At 51.0% G+C, this 23,132-nt stretch overlaps 2 protein-coding genes across 2 annotated transcripts in view; one reads left to right on the top strand and one right to left on the bottom strand.

The window, feature by feature from the left end:
* Nucleotides 1-18,657, bottom strand: part of CDCP2 (CUB domain containing protein 2) — a 24,124-nt gene extending 5,467 nt beyond the window's left edge. Inside the window, exons 1-6 of the mRNA XM_024119958.1 lie at nt 18,542-18,657; nt 16,619-16,755; nt 8,631-9,011; nt 6,178-6,525; nt 2,977-3,312; nt 1,598-1,951 (exon numbers count right to left, since the gene is read on the bottom strand). Of these exons, the coding sequence (XP_023975726.1) occupies nt 1,598-1,951; nt 2,977-3,312; nt 6,178-6,525; nt 8,631-9,011; nt 16,619-16,755; nt 18,542-18,657 (1,672 nt within the window). The remainder of the gene's footprint in view (nt 1-1,597; nt 1,952-2,976; nt 3,313-6,177; nt 6,526-8,630; nt 9,012-16,618; nt 16,756-18,541) is intronic.
* LOC114486066 (single-stranded DNA-binding protein 3) overlaps nt 1-23,132 on the top strand; it is a 152,761-nt gene that overhangs the window by 49,282 nt on the left and 80,347 nt on the right. The window lies entirely within an intron of this gene.

Here is a 23,132-nt window from a genome sequence, read left to right as displayed (position 1 = left end):
TTTTTTTTTTTTTTTTTTTTGGTTGCGCCGTGTGACATGCAGGATCTTAGTTCCCTGACCAGGGATCAGACCTGCGCCCCCTGCATTGGGAGCATGGAGTATTAACTACTGGACCACCAGGGAAGTCCCGAGGAAAGATCTTTTGAATGCAGACCAGGACTGAGACACATAAGGGAAAGAAATCCACACTCAGCAAGGATGCCCTCGGAGGCAGGCACTGTGACCTGTGTTAACCTCATTTCATCTTAACGACCACCTGTCTAGAGCATTCATCAACCCCTCCTACAGGTGAGCACCATTGGATGGTCAGTAAATGGCAGCATTTGGATGTGGCCTCCGTCCGTCTGAGCTCAGTCCTGGGCCTCCTCCCTAGGCCCTGCTTAGCCACACAAGAGGCAAGGGTGTGAGTTCTAGCCTTGGCTGTGCCACCCACTGTCCGTGTGACAGCAGTGAAAGTTGTTTCCTCTCTGCACCTCTGTTTCTGCACCTGCACAACAAGAGGCTCTAGCCTAGTCAGGCAGAGGACAAACTGGGTCCAGAGCACAGGCATTTCTGGGACCGTGGCCCAGGGAAGGGTGATGAGAGGAGGGGATAGATGATAGCTGCTGTCAGCTGGCAAATCTAACTAGCACTATGGAGGATGGACAAGCTGAGTGCCAAGTTCCCTAGCCAGCTCTTCAGCTACACATGGCCATATGACTAAGTTCAAAATAATGAGAACACGGGCTTCCCTGGTGGGGCAGTGGTTGAGAGTCCACCTGCCGATGCAGGGGACATGGGTTCGTGCCCTGGTCCGGGAAGATCCCACATGCCGCGGAGCGGCTGGGCCCGTGAGCCATGGCCGCTGAGCCTGCACGTCCGGAGCCTGTGCTCCGCAACGGGAGAGGCCACAATAGTGAGAGGCCCGCATACCGAAAAATAAAAAAAATAATGAGAACAAGAAGAAGTCTTTTGAGGGCTTCCGAAAATGCTTTTACTTTCCTGATAAAGGAACATCTGTGGCTGGCACCTCACCTACCTTCTTCCAGCCTTGAACATGGACATGATGCCTGGAGTTGTGGCAGCCATCTTGTGGTCATGAGGTCAAGAGAATCCCAGACATACCAGCTGGGACACTGTTGAGTCCCTGAACCAATACAGCAGCTGCCTAGCTCTAGGCTTCTCGTTAAGGAAGGAAACCAAAGGTCATTTTTTTCAAACCACTGTCAGTCAGGACTTATGACTGTACAAGCAAGGTTGGTCAGTATCTCCATGATTATATCAATTGTTTTCCATAAATATTATTACCATATCTTGTGTACTACCCCTGGATACAGAGGATTAATCATAGTACAAGAGAGGCCAGGGGCCCATGGAGGAAGGTGACAGATAGGGAGGACTTAGGAATTGTGGATTTGGAAGCTGGAAAAATAGGGCACTGTAATAGTGAAAATAAGCAAGGGCCGTATTGATATAGCCTCAGAGGTCCCAGGGCGGGAGTTGGCAGTGGTGTAGCCAACCGAGAAGTTGGTGAGATGGAGGAAGGAGGCTGCAAAGAGCAGGGACCCCGGCCTCACCTTCCCCCACCAGCACACCCATACCCTCAACCCCAGCTGACCTCCAATGTAGGCCACAGAGAAGCCCCTGCGGGTGGTGCTACGGTCTGTGTGCAGCAGAAGCAGGAGCTGGTTGTGGCTCGAGGTGACCGGTGGTGGCAGGTGGTGGCCACACCAACTGCCCAGCAGGGGAGCCTCCTCGCTGGCCCCGTCGAAGGCTGCCAGATGGTCAAAGTCACAGGTCCTGGTCAGGCTGTTGGGCCCCTCCAGTTCCAGGTCCAGGAAGAACACTTTGATCCGGTAGCCAAGAGGCAGGCGGATGGTCCAGTGGCACCGGATGTGGTTGGGGTAGGAGCTGGGGTACTGTGGGCTGGAGAAGTTGCCCCGCACTGCCGTGTATACCTCCTGGCATTCTCCTGGATTGGGGAGAGCAGGACAGAAGGAGCAATGGTGAGAAGGGTGGAGACTGTTACCCTCTGCAGCTACAGCTTGGGCAGTAGGCGCTATAGGGTCCTAAAATCACCCTGGCAGGTTGTGGGCACCACGGCCAGAAAACCAGGCAACTGATCCCAAAGCCTGCTTTAAACTGAAACTAGCTGAAAGCTGAGACTGTCATTCCGATTGGTAAACCATTTCATGAGTGATGACCCTGATAGGAATTCAATAACAACGCCTAATACCTGTCCTCGGAGTTGAGTCCAACTTGGACTTGACAGACAAGGTGGTTCATGACCTGACCTTGCCCTTTTTCTCCCTGCCCCTCATCCAGCCCTACCTTCCAGCCTCACCAAACATTTCCTAGTAGTACAAGCACACAAACCCTCTCTGTCCTCCTTGCCTCTGCACATGCTGATCCCTCTGCTTGGAACACCCTTCCCTTTCTTCTGCCACTGGCTGACACCTTCAAACCACTGCTCAATTCTCTCCTCCTCCAGGAAGTCATCCATGATTCTTACTGTTAGACAGCACAGATCACAGTGCATTGTCATTGTCTGTTTCCTGCTCTATCTCCTCCACTAGACAGTTTAATTCCCAAGGGTTCATTCATTAATTCGTACAAACATTAATTGGACACCCTCTATGTAGCAGGTACAAAGATAAGTCCATAGGAATTCACAGTCAGCAGAGGAAATCAGCATGCAAACCACGTACAGAAGTGATGTGTTAGATCATCGCTATGAGAAAACTTCTCTAAGGAGTTGAAGGAAGGGAGTAATTCTGAATGAATCAAGGAGCCTTCCCAGAGGAGGTGACACGCTTGTGCCTTGGCATCGGCCAGACGGGAAAGGGTGTGCTAGAACATTTCAGGCAGAGAAAGAGCAGGAAGTGTAAGGCTCAGAGGCAGAAGAGCACAACCCCTCTCCGCCCCGCCACGAGCGTGATGGGGAGACAGGAGCCCAGCACACACAGGGCACTCAGGGTGTAGCTCCGGCCCTCCTACCTGAGAAGTAGTAGGCCTTGAAGCCCCGGCCCCCGATGTTAAAGTCAGACTTGAAGACCACCTGCAGCTCGTGGCCCAGTGACACGAGCGTGGGGGGCCTGGAGCTGCCGCAGTAGTGGTGCCCACGGGCGGGGCCGGGCCCCCCAAGCACAGCCACGTAGTCGTAGGTGCACTGCTCACTGCCCTCCACCTGGAAGTCTACGAAGACCAGCTTGACGGTGGCGGGGCCAGAGGCTCGGATCACCCAGTGGCACTCCACATTGTTGGGGTAGTTGTTGGGGTGCTCGGGGCTGGTGAGGACCCCCGACAGGCCCGTCAGGACGCCACCACACGCATCTGCAAGGGAGCCCGCTTGAACTGAACTTTCTCCCTCCCTGTGGCTCCCCCATCTCCTCCCTTGGGAAATGCCACGCCCACAGGTGTTCACGGGATTCTTGTCACCACCCACTGAGCGCTTGGTAAGTGACAGGCACAGGCCATCTTTCTAGGCCATCACCATAACCCCATGAGGAACGCACCGTGGTTTCCCCCATTTTACAGCTGAGAGACTGGAGGCAGAGAGAAGTTAAATAACTTACCTGTGTGAGTTGGGCTTCACCCAGACTGAGCCCGAGACAAGGGTTTGAGCCCAAGTAGTTTATCTGGGAGACAGAGAGGACCGCAGATGGGCAGCGAGGGAGAGAGGGTGGGGGAGCGGGGGCATTCCCCAGAATCGAGGCTGAGGGCCGCTGGGGGTAGAGGTGACCTGCCAAAGCTTCGGAAAAAGCCCTGAAGCAAAGAGATGTGGAGATTGGCAAGAGCCATTGCAGTGGCAAGGCCCCAAGGGACAGGGCAGGACCCTGACAGCAGGTCACCCCCTGGTATCAGGGAGGGCAGGATTTGACTAACTTCAGAGTCCGTGCACTTGACCTTATCAGTCTCACTGTCCCCTCCTACCAGGCTAGTGGAGCATAGAGGCTGAGGTACCTGAGACCAGGAACATTATCAAATCTCCCGAACAGATGAGGAAACTGAGGCTTAGAGGGAGGATCTGAAAGAGTAGAGATGGGCTTGAAGTCTGAAGACAGGTCTCCTCTCAGCTCAGTCTTCTATTGCTGTGTGACCGTGGGCAGGTAACTCAGCCTCTCTGAGCCTCATGGGAATATTAGAAATCATAAGACCTGTTCAGACTGATCCACCAGGCTCAGACTCAGGCAGAGTTTAAGAAGTTTCTGGTGAAAGCCCTTTGGAACCCAGTGTAGCCAGTACAACTGGGAGCTAGGTGATCACGAATGCCAGGACTAGCTGGAGGCCACCAGCAGGGAGGGGCACACTCGGTTGTGTCTCCTGAGACTCCAGAATCTCACTCCATGGCATGGCTGTGTGAACGCAGCACTGTGCTGGGCGGCAAAGGACTTGACTTCTTGTCCCAGTTTCCCCTTCCCAGATGTGTGAGCTTGGGAAGGCACATTCCCTCTCTGGTCTCAGGTGTATCGTTTGTCAAATGAGAGGGCAGGTTTTGACAGTCTGTGAGATCCGGTCCGCTGTCAATACCCTTAGCAGAGACTTTCAAATGTGTTCTGGGGCTCCATGGTGGCCCCAGGGCATCTATTTGCAGACATCTGGTGTAAATGTCCTTCTTTTTCTGTATTCAAACTATTTTTTAATTCAATGAAAGATAGCATCCACAGTCACATACCTTATACGTAAAAATTTAACTAATTGGAGGCCATCAATATTTACTTATGTTTTCAATGATTGGCTTATAATAAGTAAATGTTAAAAATACGAACTTATAAATGCTTACAACACAAATGCTGCCTTTGGGACTTCCGTGGTGGCGCAGTGGTTAAGAAGCCACCTGCCAATGCAGGGCACACAGGTTTGATCCCTGATCCGGGAAGATCCCACATGCCACGGAGCAACTAAGCCCGTGCGCCACAACTACTGAGCCGTTGCACCACAACTATTGAGCCCTCGTGCCACAACTACTGAAGCCCATGCACCTAGAGCCCGTGCTCCACAACAACAGAAACCACCGCAATGAGAAGCCCACGTACTGCAAAGAAGAGTAGCCCCTGCTCGCCACAACTAGAGAAAGGCCACGCACAGCAACGAAGACCCAATGCAGCCATAAATAAATAAATAAATAAAATTTATTTTTAAAAAATGCTGCCTTTATCTCTTTTACATATCAGGGATTAACATAAGGTTCCATTTGATATAAGGGTACTCCTGTTTTTAAAAATATTGGAAAACATTGCACATGGTATTATAACTTTGATACCCTAAGAGTTTAAAAATCTAGGGATCTAAAACTCCACTGCTATGATTAGATCGGTCTGTGGTTCTTGTGTTTTACCATTCTACAATACTATGCCTCCAAAGCCAGTGGGAGCTGGTGTCTGGCTTTGGAGGCATAGAACTGTATGCACCCTCGCCCCGGCCCTGATTGCTGGTGGTGAACCCTGTGCACCAGGAGCCTATTGTTTGAGTTGTTGTGAGGAAGGCCTTTGGGTTTGGCCTTGGGAGAAGGTAGGAGGTCTGAGTCTGTGCAGAGAAGCCTGAGGAAAGAGGAATGAGTCAAGGAGAAAGAAAGGCAAGGAGGGTGAAGCCTCTGCTCCCCTCACTAGCCTGAGGGGTAGGATCCAAGCCTGGCTGGGGGAGGGAGGGGTTAGGGACCACGATATAGGAGGCGAGCTCAGGAAAGGCTTTGGGAGGGAGAGCGTCACCAGCTCCACGCAGACGCTCATGCACCTTCCACTCCCGAGGACATGATGGGGACGGGGAGAGAATCCTGTGCCCATGACATGAGATGCCACAGAGGGATCCGCAGCAGTGGCAGCATGGTGTCCCCTCCGGTGTCCCCTTCAGTGTCTTGATGCCATGTATGGGGTGAGAAGGACAAGGATAGGAGAGCGCGAGAGGCCTCATTCCTGAGCACAGTGAGACCCTCCGAGGACTCCCGGAATAACGGAGGGAGACGTGTGGAGTGTTGCCATGATGGTGGGAACACACACCACCAAGAATACCAACAGAAAAAAAAAAAAAAAAAAAGACTACCAACAGAGGCTGCCTTTGCCCCGTGAGCTATGAGAGCAGGGGCATCCAGGTTACAGAGTAGCCTACACGTTAAGATGCTGAGACCCTGCCCGTCACCTTATCCCGCCGCCCTCCCCCCATCCCCACCCAGGGCCACCCTCACTGCCAAGTCCCCCTTGCCTTTCTGGTAGCCCGCGGAAAAGCCTCGGCTGGCCACGTGCTTGTCTGAGTGGAAGACAACAGACATGACGTGCCAGGAGGAGGCGAAGGGCGGCGGGGGCACCTGGCCGCAGAACCTCCCCAGCAGGTTGCCCTGGTCCCCGGAGGCCCCGTTGTAGATCTCCAGGAAGTCGAAGCTGCAGGTGTCATGGTACTCCAGGTCGAAGGCGTGGAAGGTGAGCAGCACGGAGGAGCCCTCAGCTACCACAATCAGCCAGCTGCACTCCGTGTTGTAGGGGTAGAGCCTGGGGAAGTTGGGGCTGGAGAAGTTTCCAGAAGGTGCTGAGAGCACACCCCCACATTTGACACCTGTGGTGAGAGGCAAGAATGTCTCAGAGTCAGCCCTGGGGTCTTGGGTGGTGGCCCAGCTCCAAAGCGGGTTCTTTGGGATGGGGTGAGGGAGCATGAGGTCATGGCCCTAAGTCAATTCATGTATTCATGTAGCTGTTCATTCATTTACTTATTCTTCACATACTTGCCAAACATTCTTTTACTCATTCAAGAAATATTGTTTGAGTGCTAAGCATTGTTTTAGGTGCTGGGGTTACAGCAGGAACAAATAGACTAAAATTCTAGTGGGGAAGACAAACAATAAACATAATAAAGAAAATATAGAGCATATTAACTAGTGATAAGTGATCTGGAGAAAAATAAAGCAGGGAAAGGAGACAAGAAGTGTCAGGTGGGGGCTTCCCTGGTGGAGGCCACAACAGAGGGAGGCCCGCATACCACAAAAAAAAAAAAAAAAGTGTCAGGTGGGACTATAATTTTAGATAAAATAGTACCAAATGCTAGTCACTGGAGATGTGCATTGGGAAATTCGAAAATTAAAAATAATATTACCTGCTCCCATCCTGAGTGAAAATGTGCACAGTCTACTACAAAGTTAAAACTACATTCTTTTTTATTATTATTATTTATTTATTTATATTTTGGGCTGCGTTAGGTCTTTGTTGCCGCGCACGGGCTTTCTCTAGTTGCGGTGAGCAGGGGTTACTCTTTGTTGCAGTATGCGGGCTTCTCATTGCAGTGTCTTCTTTTGTTGCAGAACCCGCGCTCTAGGCGCTCAGGCTTCAGTAGTTGTGGCGCGTGGGCTCAGTAGTTGTGGCTCGCGGGCTCTAGAGCTCAGGCTCAGTAGTTATGGCACACGGGATTAGTTGGTCCGCGACATGTGGGATCTTCCTGGACCAGGGTTCGAGCCCTCGTGCCACAACTACTGAAGCCCATGCACCTAGAGCCCGTGCTCCACAACAACAGAAACCACCGCAATGAGAAGCCCACGTACTGCAAAGAAGAGTAGCCCCTGCTCGCCACAACTAGAGAAAGGCCACGCACAGCAACGAAGACCCAATGCAGCCATAAATAAATAAATAAATAAAATTTATTTTTAAAAAATGCTGCCTTTATCTCTTTTACATATCAGGGATTAACATAAGGTTCCATTTGATATAAGGGTACTCCTGTTTTTAAAAATATTGGAAAACATTGCACATGGTATTATAACTTTGATACCCTAAGAGTTTAAAAATCTAGGGATCTAAAACTCCACTGCTATGATTAGATCGGTCTGTGGTTCTTGTGTTTTACCATTCTACAATACTATGCCTCCAAAGCCAGTGGGAGCTGGTGTCTGGCTTTGGAGGCATAGAACTGTATGCACCCTCGCCCCGGCCCTGATTGCTGGTGGTGAACCCTGTGCACCAGGAGCCTATTGTTTGAGTTGTTGTGAGGAAGGCCTTTGGGTTTGGCCTTGGGAGAAGGTAGGAGGTCTGAGTCTGTGCAGAGAAGCCTGAGGAAAGAGGAATGAGTCAAGGAGAAAGAAAGGCAAGGAGGGTGAAGCCTCTGCTCCCCTCACTAGCCTGAGGGGTAGGATCCAAGCCTGGCTGGGGGAGGGAGGGGTTAGGGACCACGATATAGGAGGCGAGCTCAGGAAAGGCTTTGGGAGGGAGAGCGTCACCAGCTCCACGCAGACGCTCATGCACCTTCCACTCCCGAGGACATGATGGGGACGGGGAGAGAATCCTGTGCCCGTGACATGAGATGCCACAGAGGGATCCGCAGCAGTGGCAGCATGGTGTCCCCTCCGGTGTCCCCTTCAGTGTCTTGATGCCATGTATGGGGTGAGAAGGACAAGGATAGGAGAGCGCGAGAGGCCTCATTCCTGAGCACAGTGAGACCCTCCGAGGACTCCCGGAATAACGGAGGGAGACGTGTGGAGTGTTGCCATGATGGTGGGAACACACACCACCAAGAATACCAACAGAAAAAAAAAAAAAAAAAAAGACTACCAACAGAGGCTGCCTTTGCCCCGTGAGCTATGAGAGCAGGGGCATCCAGGTTACAGAGTAGCCTACACGTTAAGATGCTGAGACCCTGCCCGTCACCTTATCCCGCCGCCCTCCCCCCATCCCCACCCAGGGCCACCCTCACTGCCAAGTCCCCCTTGCCTTTCTGGTAGCCCGCGGAAAAGCCTCGGCTGGCCACGTGCTTGTCTGAGTGGAAGACAACAGACATGACGTGCCAGGAGGAGGCGAAGGGCGGCGGGGGCACCTGGCCGCAGAACCTCCCCAGCAGGTTGCCCTGGTCCCCGGAGGCCCCGTTGTAGATCTCCAGGAAGTCGAAGCTGCAGGTGTCATGGTACTCCAGGTCGAAGGCGTGGAAGGTGAGCAGCACGGAGGAGCCCTCAGCTACCACAATCAGCCAGCTGCACTCCGTGTTGTAGGGGTAGAGCCTGGGGAAGTTGGGGCTGGAGAAGTTTCCAGAAGGTGCTGAGAGCACACCCCCACATTTGACACCTGTGGTGAGAGGCAAGAATGTCTCAGAGTCAGCCCTGGGGTCTTGGGTGGTGGCCCAGCTCCAAAGCGGGTTCTTTGGGATGGGGTGAGGGAGCATGAGGTCATGGCCCTAAGTCAATTCATGTATTCATGTAGCTGTTCATTCATTTACTTATTCTTCACATACTTGCCAAACATTCTTTTACTCATTCAAGAAATATTGTTTGAGTGCTAAGCATTGTTTTAGGTGCTGGGGTTACAGCAGGAACAAATAGACTAAAATTCTAGTGGGGAAGACAAACAATAAACATAATAAAGAAAATATAGAGCATATTAACTAGTGATAAGTGATCTGGAGAAAAATAAAGCAGGGAAAGGAGACAAGAAGTGTCAGGTGGGGGCTTCCCTGGTGGCGCAGTGGTTGCGCGTCCGCCTGCCGATGCAGGGGAACCGGGTTCGCGCCCCGGTCTGGGAGGATCCCACATGCCGCGGAGCGGCTGGGCCCGTGAGCCATGGCTGCTGAGCCTGCGCGTCCGGAGCCTGTGCTCCGCAACGGGAGAGGCCACAACAGAGGGAGGCCCGCATACCACAAAAAAAAAAAAAAAAGTGTCAGGTGGGACTATAATTTTAGATAAAATAGTACCAAATGCTAGTCACTGGAGATGTGCATTGGGAAATTCGAAAATTAAAAATAATATTACCTGCTCCCATCCTGAGTGAAAATGTGCACAGTCTACTACAAAGTTAAAACTACATTCTTTTTTATTATTATTATTTATTTATTTATATTTTGGGCTGCGTTAGGTCTTTGTTGCCGCGCACGGGCTTTCTCTAGTTGCGGTGAGCAGGGGTTACTCTTTGTTGCAGTATGCGGGCTTCTCATTGCAGTGTCTTCTTTTGTTGCAGAACCCGCGCTCTAGGCGCTCAGGCTTCAGTAGTTGTGGCGCGTGGGCTCAGTAGTTGTGGCTCGCGGGCTCTAGAGCTCAGGCTCAGTAGTTATGGCACACGGGATTAGTTGGTCCGCGACATGTGGGATCTTCCTGGACCAGGGTTCTAACCCGTGTCCCCTGCATTGGCAGGCAGATTCTTAACCACTGCGCCACCAGGGAAGTCCCCCAAACTGCATTCTTATATGTACATATTTGTTTATATTTTGAAAACAATGGAAGGAAACTAATAAAAATTGTTCTCTGACACAGGAAGATGTAAGCCAAGGGGAGGAAACAGGTGCCACCGCTAGACCTCTTTAAAGGCAATTTATTTGATAATTTTAACTTTATAATCATGAGTAATTTTTAATATAATTTTAAAATTATCAAAAAAATTTAAGTAACCCATATGCCAAACTAAAACAAATAAGCTTAACTATATGTCAAGTTGGAGGCACATTCACATGGGAAAAATGATTTCAAACGATGTTGAAATAAACTATTTTGACTGTACCTTCCTAGTGGAATAGATCCCAAGAACAAAATGAAACACAAAGAAATATTAAACTATATTCAGTAGACTTACTATTAGTAGTAATAGTGAATGCTGTTATTTTACAATATTTTATATATTGGAGTAAAGGAAGTATGTTAATGTCAATAGACACTAAGATCTGCAGTGTAAGAGGAGAGCGATACAAGTATAAAATTAAAAAACTAAGTAGAACTCTTGAGATCCTTAATTTGAATTGAAAACATCAGTACGAATTTGATTTATTTTTATTTCTAAAAATATTAATTTCCTAGCTTTGTTCATTAAAAACCCTACAAACAATGATATCCCGGTAGTATTTGTACCACTTGGACTTAGATTAGGATTATTATGTCCAACTAAATTAGATTAGGATCGTTATGTCCAACTAAAATGAAGCAGGGCTCCTTAGAGAAATAGTTAGTCTAGGGCAGTAAATATACAAAATACACTTGGGATATCTTGTCACACCAGAAAGTAAAGTAACTATCGGAACTGCTGGGATTGTGTCAAAAGACACAGAAACCTTCTTGAAGGGGCTGCCACTGGCTAAAGAAGGTATAATTTGAGCTTCAAAAAAATTTATTGCAGGGACATCCCTGCGGTTCAGTGGTTAAGACTCTGTGCTTCCAATGCAGGGGCCACGAGTTCGATCCCTGGTTGGGGAACTAAGAGCCCACATGCCGTGGGGAGTGGCCAAAAAAAAAATTTATTGCAGTGGGTTGAAACCCATCAAATATATAAAAATTCATGAATTCATAATACAACTAAAAGAAATTAAAAAGGGACTTATTGATTTCCTTTAGAGATTGCTCGGGCACAAACTCATTTTCTTCTTGATACATGGAGAAAGAATTAAGCATTTACTTTGCCTTTCCTGTTACAAACTATATATATCAGGATAACCAAATAGCTGATGAAGAAAAATTGTTATTTAAAGAAGACTACAGAAAGAATAACAACATTAGAAAAACATAACTTTGCAAACCTTAATGAAATCATCATTATCATTGTCTGTTCTAATCACTGAGAAAAAAGGTAAATGATGAGAGGTAAAACCTAGTTGGTTGAGTAGGTAAATATTTTCTGTAAAATTCTTTCACCTTTGCTAATGTTTGAACATTATTATAATTAAAAAATGCCAAAAAAGTTACCTTTATAGGGAACTTTATAATGGATGGATCAGGCTAACAATCCCTGAACTCACTGACCAATCTTAACATCAAAGTGAAACACTGAATAATCGGTGCCCTGATGAAACACCTGTAACATCTTCTTGGGGGGGAAAAAAAAGGAACCTTTATCTAATGGAGTCTCTGAATCTGTCTACAAGTTAGAGTGAATATGGAGGCTAGAGGAACAATCTAAATGACACCATGAGGACACATTCAGTCAAGTCCAGAATGTGGGAAATTCTAATGACCCAGGTGCTTCAACAGTAAATAAGGTGGTGGGGGGAGACACAACTGTTATATTAAAAAAGACTCAACTAGAAGAAAACATAGGAGGTAAGCTCCTTGACATTGGTCTTGGCAATAATTTTTTGGATTTGACACGAAAGGCAACAAAAGCAAAAATAAACAAGTGGGACTACATTGAATTAAAAGCTCTGCACAGCAAAGGAAACCATCAATAGGGACTTCCCTGGTGGCGCAGTGGTTAAGAATCTGCCTGCCAATGCAGGGGACATGGGTTCTGAGCCCTGGTCCAGGAAGATCCCACATACCACAGAGCAACTAAGCCCGTCAGCCACAACTACTGAGCCTGCGCTCTAGAGCCCAAGAGCCACAACTACTGAGCCCACGTGCCACAACTACTGAAGCCTGCGCACCTAGAGCCCCTGCTCTGCAACAAGAGAAGCCACCGCAGTGAGAAGCCCGCGCACCGCAACGAAGAGTAGCCCCAGCTCGCCGCAACTAGAGAAAAGCCCATGCGCAGCAGAGAAGACCCAACGCAGCCAAAAATAAATAAATAAATAAATATAAAGAGGAAGGTTTTCAACACTTCACCATTAAAAAAAAAATGAGTAGAGGACTTCTCTGGTGGCGCAGTGGTTAAGAATCTGCCTGCCAATGCAGGGGACACGGGTTCGAGCCCTGGCCCGGGAAGACCTCACATGCCGCAGAGCAACTAATCCCATGTGCTACAACTGCTGAGCCTGTGCTCTAGAGCCTGCGAGCCACAACTACTGAGCCCGTGTGCTGCAACTACTGAAGCCCACATGCCTAGAGCCCATGCCTGCAACAAGAGAAGCCTGTGCACTGCAACGAAGAGTAGCCCCCACTCACCGCAACTAGAGAAAGACCGTGCAGCAACGAAGACCCAACACGGCCAAAAATAATAAATAAATAAAATAAAATAAAATATAAAATGTAAAATAAAAATAAAATGAGTAGAGAAACTGAATAGGCAGTTTTCCAAAGAAGGCATACAGATGGCCAACAGGTGCATGAAAAGGTGCTCAACATCACTAATCATCAAGGAAATGCAAATCGAAACCTCAGTGAGATATCACCTCCCATCTGTTAGGATGGCTATTATGTAAAATACAAGAGAGTAACAAGTGTTGGCAACAATGCGGAGAAAAAGGAACCTTTGTGCACAGTTGGTAGGAATGCAAACTGGTGCAGCCTCCATGACAAACAATATGGAGGCTTCTCAAAAAATTAAAAATAGAACTCCATATGATCCAGCAATTCCACTTTGGGTATATTTCAAAGGAAATGGAAACAAGGTATCAAAGAGTTATCTGCATTCCCATCTTCATTGCAGAATTATTCACAATAGCCGAGATATGGAAACAACCTAAGTGTCCATCAACAGATGAATGGAGATACATATGACATGGAATATTATTCAGCCTTGAAAAAGGCACCCATCCTGCTATTTGCAGCAACTTAGATAGACCTTGAGGGCATTATGCTAAGTGAAATAAGCCAGACGGAGAAAGACGAATACTGCATGGTATCACTTATATGTGGAATCTAAAACGTCAAACTCATAGAAACAGAGAGTAGAAAAGTGGTTGCCAGGGGAGAAGTCGATTAAAAAAGAGAGAGAGAGACTGAGAGAGAGAGAGAGAGGGAGGGAGACTTGAGTCAAATATCAACCAAAAGCAATGTGTGGACCTTGTCTGGATTCTGAGTTGAAAAAAAAAATTGCAATGGGATTTTTTTTTTTTTTTTGCCGTAATGGGGAAAACTGAACATGAACTGAGTATTAGATAAAATTAAAGAATTATTATATCATTATAATAATATTGGGAATATCTATCTATCTACATATCTGTTAGATATACTCTGAAATATTTATGGGTGAAATGGTGTGATATCTGAGATTGTCTTTAAATTTCTCCAATCTGCCCCCCTAAAATGGGGGTAGGGGTAGGATAGAAGAGCCAAGAAAGGCAAAATGTTGATAACTGTTGAAGATGGTTGATGGAGACATCGGGATTTATTATACAATTTTCTCCACTTTGTGTGTGAAAATCTTCATAGTTAAAAGTTGAAAAAAATGACCTCAGTGAGGCTTTCCCCAACCACCCTATTTACAATTGAAATCCTCTCCCCATCCCTGTACCCCTTCTCTCCCTTTTCTGCTTTATTTTCTCCATAACACCCATCACCGTCAAATGTACTATTTATTTCCTTATTTGTTTGGTTCACTGCCAAGTCTCTCTCCACAAAACTGTAAGCTCTATGAGAGCAGGGATTCTCATCTGTTTTGTTCTCTGCTGTCTCCCAAGCACCTAGAAGAGCTCCGGGTACAAAGCAGGTGCTCAGTGTATATTTGCTGAGTGAATGAATCAGTGAACAATCTTATATCATCCTCACAATATCCCCATAAAATAGGCAGCTCAGGTGTTATTGACTCCATTTAACAGATGAGAAAACTGAGGTCCAAAAAGGGAAGTTACTGCTGTAGCTGACATCTCCTGTTTTGTTCCACCCAGCCCTCATACCTTCACCTCTTGCAAGAACATGCCCTCGATTTTAGACACCACTCCCTTCCCTTGCCTCCATGTGGTAACCCTCCCTCGTCTTTCCCAGGCCCACAGGAGGACACAGGATCCTAGCTGGGCAATCCTGGGGCCCCCAGCACTGCCACAGCGAGTGGCCTGTGGGGTGGGCCTGTGACACCAGAGTCCTGCTGCTGAGTGCCTGGATGAGAACCCTTTCCTCGCTGGTACCGAAGCTGGGAGTGAGAGCCCTGGGTGGACCCCGCTCAGGGCCCATTGAGAGAGCTTGTCAGCAAATGGCAAGGACCATGTGAAAAGAGGAAATGGCCCAGAACCCAAGCTGCCCAACTCAGCTATACTCCCGCCTCCCTGGCACCAGCCACTGCATTTCTCTTCTTGCTTAAACTCATCCAGATTAGGTTTCTGTCCCTTGCAACCAGAAGCATCCTGAAGAATATACTTAACCAAAGTTCCTGTAAGAGAGACACATTTGCCAAGCATGTGCCCTGTACAGGCCTGTGCTGACTCAAAATGGGCCCCTTCTTGGGGAGCTCCCAGTTGTGGGGTAAGATAGGGGGAGTTAGGCAAATGAGACAAAGCCATGTGGCGTGATTGTGCTGGGGCCACACGGGCTCTGGGGTCCAGAGGGAGGGGGAGCAGTCTTGCCAGGGCCAGCACTGTTGCGGGAGGGACACAGGGGAGCTGATGTTTGAGTTTGGCTAGAAGGAGCAAGAAGGCTTTGTGAGTTGGGGAGGATTTGGAGGGAGGAAATGGCATGAATAAAGGCTCAGACTCACAATCACTTAGCCTACCTGAGCCTCAGTCACGCATCTGTGAAATGGGGATAATGACGTTGCTGGGCAGCTGTGAACACGGATGAGAGAAAGCAGTGCAGAGGCTACAAGATGCACACCCAGTTCACATCAGGGCTCCCTGCCTGGCCCTGGGGGAAGGCCAGGGCGGGAGCAATGTCTGATTCATGCCTCTATGGCAAGAGGACAGAGGGACATCCTGTTCATTGCCTGTCCTTGTCCTTCCCCCAGCCTTGCCCACTGGACGGGAAAAGCCATGAGAAGGTTGGAGCAGAACTCCTGGGGGCCCAGGAGGCCCTGGGTCCCAGAACAAGCAGAGGCCTTGTCCGGCAGGCACCCCGAACTCCAGGGTCACCCCAAGGCCACCGAAACCCCAGTGGCTAGAAATGGGAACAGTTAGCTTCTCCCACCACCCAGGCATGAGGTGAGACAACTGGGTGGCCCAGCTAGGTGACTGGAAAGTTACGTTTCCTTCCTGAGCCCCCCTTGAACCTGCAGGAAGACAAGGCACTGGCAACCGCTGGCTGAGCCCCCGCTACACACACACCCCTTGAAGACGGGTGAAGTGATATTGCCCTGGCTTCGCAGACAGGCACACAGTGCTCAGAGGGCTGGAGCAACACAAGGTGACCCGGGACCAGGGTGCCGGCAGAGGGTTCTAAGATCTCCAAGGAGGGAGTTTCTGAGGCTGATGAAGGGATGCGGAAGTCTTCCTGGAGGAGGTGGTGTTTGACCTGAGCTTGATGGATGAGCCAGATGTTCTCAGGTAGAAAAAGAGAAAAGGGACCTTCCAGGCAGAGGGCACAGGGGGTGAAAGCCCTGAGGGTGAAGCATCTCCAGGAGGAGGTGTGATCCTCTGTCAGAGCATGGGATGCCCGAGGGACTCTGGGAACCAAGGCTGGATGTTATATAGAGATTGGAGCCAAACCTGGGAAGGCACTGAATGCCTTTATAAGGAACTTTGATTTCACTTGGCTGGTGATGGGAAAGTACAGCAGGCTCTCAGGAGGAAAATAAGGGCTCATTCCAGCAACAAATCTTTAATCGTTCTCTGAGCCATTCCCTTCGCCCTCGGTAAACATGTAGTCTTGGACAGGTTACTTAACCTCCCTCTTCCTCAGTTTCCTCATCTGTAAAAAGGAGGACTAATACCCACCCTGAAGTTGGTTGTGAAGATTAAATGCATTCATACGTGGAAAGCACCCAGCACATAGTAGGCACTTGATAAATGTTGTCTTTCCCCATCTCACAAGCAATACATCCTCAATTCGGCCAACTGCCCCCAAAAGGGCCTTCCGCTTTCTAGCCTTCCACATGGAAACCTCCTGAGACCCCGCTGCTACCTGTCACCCCTCTGCCCCCCTCCAGGTTTCCTGCCTGTCCCCAGCAGCTCCTACCTTTCATGGCTTGGGCCCTGGGGACTGGGCTCAGCAGTGTCACCGCCAGCAGCAGACAGAACTCCAGCTCTGCCAGCATCTCCTCGCTGGGGGCCCCGCAGGTCTGCCGAGCTCGGGGCAGGCCAGGACCTGAGGGTCTGGAGCAGGGGAAAGAGAGGTGAGGCTGAAAGGGCCTCCAAGTTAATGGTGGTGTGAATAATTCATCAGCACCTTGAATTAGTAAGCTGATCCCCAGGTGCTTCCTTCACTCCACCCTAAGGTGACGGATCTAGTGTCACCAGGTTGACACTTCGGAGGTCTGCACTGGCCACACTGGATGGGGAAGGGAAGCAACTTAGGGCTGGGAGGGAATTTGGTGGTGGAGAAAGGGCACGAGTTTTGGGGCTAGGCAGACCTGAGATCATCTCCGGTCAGCCTCTGATTGGCCAGGTGACCTTGAACAAGTCGTCCAACTCCTCTAGGTCATCTGTCCAGTGGTACCATTCAGCCCTGCCTCTAGGGCTATTGTGGAAATGAAATGTGGTAACATACACTAAAGCACACAGCGAGCGCTTGCTATAGGTTTCCCTATCCCCCACCGATGGGGGAGTGGGAAAAGCATCCCTCAGACATGCTTAGATGAGCTCAGAGGGTGAGCAAAGGGAAGAATGCAGCAGGAACAGCAGAATGGGAAAATCGTATAGGGCGACTCCTAATGCAGTCATGGATCTGGGCCACAGTGTAAATTCTGGCCAAGGATATTAAATGTTCACCTTTTTATTGATCCACAAACCTGGCTTGAACATCACTATGTGCCAGGCCCTGTGCTAGGAGCTGGGCCACAGCAATACCCTCAGGGGCGCCGTGTCCAACGGGAAACAGGATCTTTCCATTTCCTCTAGGAGCCCTATTTGGTTCAGTCCGGCCCAAGGCTCATTTCCTAACCTCCTTCTCTGTGCAGAGCCTGCACCAGGCACAGGGCATCCGAGGTGAACATGGCATGTTCCTGCCTCCCACTGAGGAGCCTGGGCTCTGGCTTGACAGACAAGGGCTGAATCCAGGCTCTACCCCTCACTGCTGGGCTGCGGGGGCCTCTCTGAGGCCCAGTCTCCTGGACCACAACAGGAGAGCAGTGCAGTGCCTACAGTTTGTGGAGAGGATTAGATGAGATAATGTAGGGGAAGCCCAAGCCAGTGCCTGGCTCAGTGCATAGGAGGATTTTTATTGACCTCTGAGGAGCTCAGACGTCCATCTGCCAGACCACGTGTTGCCTCTGGCCCAGCCTTTTGTCAGGAGGTCCCCAGGGAGCCCTTTGCTGCCAGCACGGGAGGGAGGCCACCTGGAAGGTGTTCAGCCAAGAGCATCGGGAATGGTCAAGGCTGAGGGATTGGCTTACCGGTGGGGCCTGATTGGCAGGAACAGGGAGGTTCTGTGTCCTGAGCCGTCTGAGGGCACCGGAGCTTTTATTAAACACCTACTGTGTGTATGAGTAAGGGCGCTAACCCAGTGCCTGCTGAGTACTGGGCATGGTGCTGAGCCTCCCAGACCTGTGCTTGTGTCCCCCCAGTTTCAGAGGCACATATCGGACTCTCCATCTTGCAGAGGAGGAAGCTGAAGTGCAGAGGGTTTGAGCCACTGTCGTGGGTTGAGTTGCTTCACAAGAAGACCCTGTGGCAGGGAGCTGAAGACAAGGAGTTTATCTGGGAGGTGATCCCCCGAAGCACAGGTAGGGGAGGGGGGCAGGGAGACGGGGGTGAGAAGAAGCCGATTCAGGGTATGTTAGCCAGCAGCTGACCACCGTGGGCAACCGAGGCTCCACCCCCAAGGGCACCTCTGGGAGATGGTGTTTCAGTGAGGCAGGAGGAGGCAGCGTGTTTGTCCACCACTGCCAGCTGCCCCTGGGTGACGGCTGCTCGAGGCCATCCTCTCCCAGGCATTTCCAACCTGCCTGTGAATGCCCCAGTGTCCAGGGGTCGCAGCAGAAGCTTGGGAATGGTGAAGGCCACAGGGTGTGGGCAGGGCTGTGACAGCATCCACTTGTTACCCCCTGAATCCCTCATCTGTGAAGTGTTTGTCCCACCCCTGGAACAAACGCCTCTCTCCCTGCACTCCAGTGAAGCTCCAGTCTCCTTTCCCTGCTGTTCTCCCCGCCCCGCCTCGCATATTCCTCACCCCATCTTCCCCCTTGGGCTGAGATTCCAGGCTCAGGGTCATTCTGCCCTCCTTTCATGACATCTGCTGGACGAGCCCCGCTGGCCACACTCTCTGCCGGGTGTCTAGACCTCTGGGCGCTTCTGGGCAGAGTCCCGTCACCATGTAGTCAGCACCAGCACCCGTTGTTCATGGTCTCCAGCCTCGTCTAGGGTCTCAGCTCCGCCCCCCAGCCTTTCCATGTTTCCCCAGGTGACTCTCTCTGTGACTCTCCACAGATACCATCCCAGGAGGTCACCAGTCTCCCCGAGACAGTGCATCCCCAACCTCTCCTGCAGAGGACCCCATCCCTTCCCGTGGAGGGAAAAAGGCAAACAGTAAAGCAGGAGCCCCTTCACCTTACAGACCTCACCTTGTGCTCATACATCTCTCCCCACAGCCTCTGGGGAGGGTGTTCCCACCTCCTGTCCGAGGTCAATCCCTCCAACCTGTGCCGGGAGCCCAGCCCTCCCACTACTTTGGGCACCTAGCTCTCCAGTAGCTCTCGCCTCCCCCATATCCTTAGAGCCTCTCCTGCCCAGCTGGCGTTCTCCATCCACAGTTAAGCGCATGCAGGTCTCCCCACCGTGGCTGGGGATACAAACCCTTTCCGTGAGCCTGTGTTTCCCTCCAGCTCTCACCCTACCCATCTGCTGGCTTTCACTGCCAGGCTTCTTGAGAGCAGTGTCTACACTTAGCTCTTCCATTTCTCCCCTCCTCTCCCTCTTCCAAGGTTTGCTGGGCTGCACTCCCCCGCTGCAGTCAATCTATGTGTCCTGGTCACCAACGATTTCTGGTCACTAGGTCCCATCAGTGTCCCCCCCCCTTCTCCTAAATAAACCGTGTGCTTTCAAATCCTGTCTCAAGGTCTGCTTTTGGGAGAGCCCAAACTGGGATATGCACGCCCACTCCTAGAACATCACTGGCAAGAGGAGGTTAGCATGATTCATCCCCAAAGACCAGGCATTTCACTTCCACAGTGCTCCAGAATTTGGGTTAGCAAGAGCAAGGATGGCAGTTGGGCTGGCAACCACCATAGCGCCCCTCGGGTCCCCCACAGCTCCCAGCTGAACTTATCGCTGCCCCTCCCCCAAATCTGCTTCTCCCTCGGGTTTCCTATTCAAGGTGGCGGCACAACCAACCCACCAAACCAGAAACACAGGAGCTGCCTCGACTTCCCCTCATCCCCATATTGGCAGTCACACTTGAGTCTGGTCACCACTCTAGGCTCTGACACAACTTCTGAAACCATCACTACCCCCTCCCCATCTCTCCCTGCATTTCTCCACAGGCTCCTCCATCTCACCGGCCTGCGTGTCTCCGCTCTTGCCTGTTCCTTGCCCACCCCACCCACTCTCTCCTCTGATCTTTCTAAAATGCTAATCTGACCATGTCAGCCCTCTGCTCAGGATAAAATCCAGAGTTCTCTGCTTGGCATTCATGCCTCTTCAGGACACCCCCCCACCCCGCCCTCTCACACACGGAGCACATCTCAGACTTTGGCCCCATCCTGGGTGTCACATCCCAGCTACCCACATCTCTCTCACTTCTCCTACACGCTGTGCCCTGAGCCTGGATTGCCTTTCTTTCTGCTCTATCTTCCTTTGACAGACTCTTATTCATCCTTCAAAACATTGTCACCTCCTCCAGGGAGTCATCCTGACCCCACCCCAAGCTGGGAGTGTGCCCCTCCCTGGGCGCACCCCTAGCACAAAGAGGACCACCCGTGCTCTGGCTGCCTTGTTTTTCTGTGAATACCCTCCACTACTTGGGTTTTTATCTCACCACCCAGCACAAGCTTCACCCAGAGCACATCCTTTCATTGTCTCTGTCCCACTGCACGTCCTCCCCCAGCACATGCTAAGTGCTCAGCAGCCATTCATAGATTGAACTGCTCAAGGACACACAGCTAGGAAGTGTCCTTGTCTATTTGAGCCCATGTTCCTCTGTGTCCAAAGCGTGTGCTTTTAACCCCACCCACTGGAGTGGCAGGGTGGTCTGGTGTGGTGGTTAAGCCCGGACCCCCTAGAACCCAGACCATATGGGTTCAGATCACAACTCTGGCAGTTACCAGCTGTGTGACCTTGGACAAGTCACTTTGCTTCTACAGACATCATTTCCTTGCCTGTGACATTTCTGCTAGGCGTTGTGAGGGTAGGTGGGTGGAGACCTCTGGCATGGGAGGAGTGCCAGCACACAGTAAGCTGGGAATGCGTGTCTTCCCTTATCCTGTGTTCCATCTGTGTGAACGCCAAAGGCTGCACAGAGGACTTCCCTGGTGGCGCAGTGGTTAAGAGTCCACCTGCCAATGCAGGGGATGCGGGTTCGAGCCCTGGTCCAGGAAGATCCCACATGCCGTGGAGCAACTAAGCCCCTGTGCCACAACTGCTGAGCCTGCACTCTAGAGCCCGCGAGCCGCAACTACTGAGCCCGTGTGCCACAACTACTGAAACCCGCATGCCTAGAGCCCATGCTCCGCAACAAGAGAAGCCACCGCAACGAGAAGCACACGCACTGCAATGAAGAGTAGCCCCCACTTGCCGTAACTAGAGAAAGCCCGTGCGCCACAGTGTAGACCCAACGCAGCCAAAAATAAATAAATAAATAAGAAAAATATTTTAAAAAACAAAGGCTGCAAAGAGGCCGCACAGACCCCAGGTCTCGCACGTGTCTTTCTAACCCATCTCTCCTTGAAGTCACCTCTGGGTGGGGCCTCCCCTGCCTGGCTGCCCCTCCCTCCAATCAGCAGCCTGGCCTCAACTGCTCTCCCAGTCCCCAGGGGAAGTGGTGGAGAAGGAACAAAGGCCGCCCGCCACCACCCCACCAGGGTCACTGGGGAGTGCCTGTGCCATCCACGGGACCGTCACCCTGGGCAGTCGGGGGCCTTCCAGTGTCTTGCTGTGCAGACTCCCACAGCTGAGCCCTGAGGACCCACCTCAAACGTCCAGGGAGTGTCTTGGTGTAAAGGGGACCCACATTTCTGCAGCACCCTAGAGCTACTGGACACAGAGCTGTCCCTGAAAGGGCGATGTGAGTATGTCTGGGGGTGGTGTGCTGCCATGCTGTTTCTGTCACTGTGCATATTTGTCTGTCTCTGGGTGCACCTGTGTCGCCACCTGGTCACGCTGTTTTTTGGGCTCATGAGCCCACTTTAGTGTCTATGCATGGGGCACCACGTACGTTGATCTCTTTGTGGGTGACTGTCCATTGCTGAGTGCGAATATGCCCTTTTGTGACTATAGCCACTCATACCTGTTCCTTTGCACACATCTCTGATGCCCCTTCAACACTCACCGGCCAGATGTTGTGCTCGATGGGATGGTGGGTGGGGACGAGGCAGGCTACAGTTCCTGCCCTCGTGCAACACCACTTGCTCCACCAGCAGTTCTACCCCGTGAGCATCCATTTCTTTGCCTATAAAACAGGGAAGCTACTGCTCTCCACATGGTGAGAATTAAGTGAGATAACTTAGTGGACACTGTTGATGTGCCACCTCTGTCACCCTGGCCCGGCTGGAGGAACACGCACCGGGGGCTTCCTGCGTCTCCCTGCCTGGGGGCTTCTCTGGCTGCCAGGCTGAGCCCACACCTGGGAGGCCACAAGCGCAGGGAGTTGGAACAAGCCTGAGCCCCAGAGAGACAACGGATGTTGGTGGATAAACAGCCCAGCTCCCTCGTCCCTGGGTGGGGTAGTTCTGAGTGCCTTCTGTGGTCAGTGGCAGGACCCCAGCGGATGAGCTCCAGCTGTGTGGGGGAAAGCTGCCCATCAACACATGCTGTGCTGGCTTCTCTCCCCACTCCCTCGCTGTGCTTCCCTGGATCCCCTCCCACGTAAACTTCTTGCATCCACATCCCCGCTCAGAGTCAGCTTGGCGGCACACCCAGCCTGAAACAGATGACTCAGACCCGGCGCTCAGGAGACGTTCAGCAGGTGCTACTTACCTCCATGCTCACTTTTCCAGAATTGGACATCTTCGAGAACACAGTCACGACTCCAGCTGAACCGCCACCGGCCCATCAGCATCATCCAGGAGCAAGTGTGGGCCAGAGGCCTGGGGATGCAGGGAGCGGGAGGGGAGTCGGAGCTGTGGGCGCTAGGGCACCTACCACAGGCTGAGCCCCTTGGAAGCACAGGACTACAGAGTTGTACAATTACATTCTTGTGTCCCAGGTTCTACATTCCATTGTCCACTGCTCAGACTCAGGGTTCTACGTCCAACATACAGGCTTCAAGCCCCAATTCTTTTTTTTTTATATTTTTTAAATTTTTTATTTTTTTTCGGTATGCGGGCCTCTCACTGTTGTGGCCTCTCCCGTTGCGGAGCGCAGGCTCCGGACGCACAGGC

Source organism: Physeter macrocephalus, chromosome 4 (genome assembly GCF_002837175.3).
Source record: "Physeter macrocephalus isolate SW-GA chromosome 4, ASM283717v5, whole genome shotgun sequence".
Lineage (NCBI taxonomy): Eukaryota > Metazoa > Chordata > Mammalia > Artiodactyla > Physeteridae > Physeter > Physeter macrocephalus.
The sequence above is the reverse complement of the archived record's forward strand: the minus strand, read 5'-3'. Positions and strand labels throughout refer to the sequence as shown.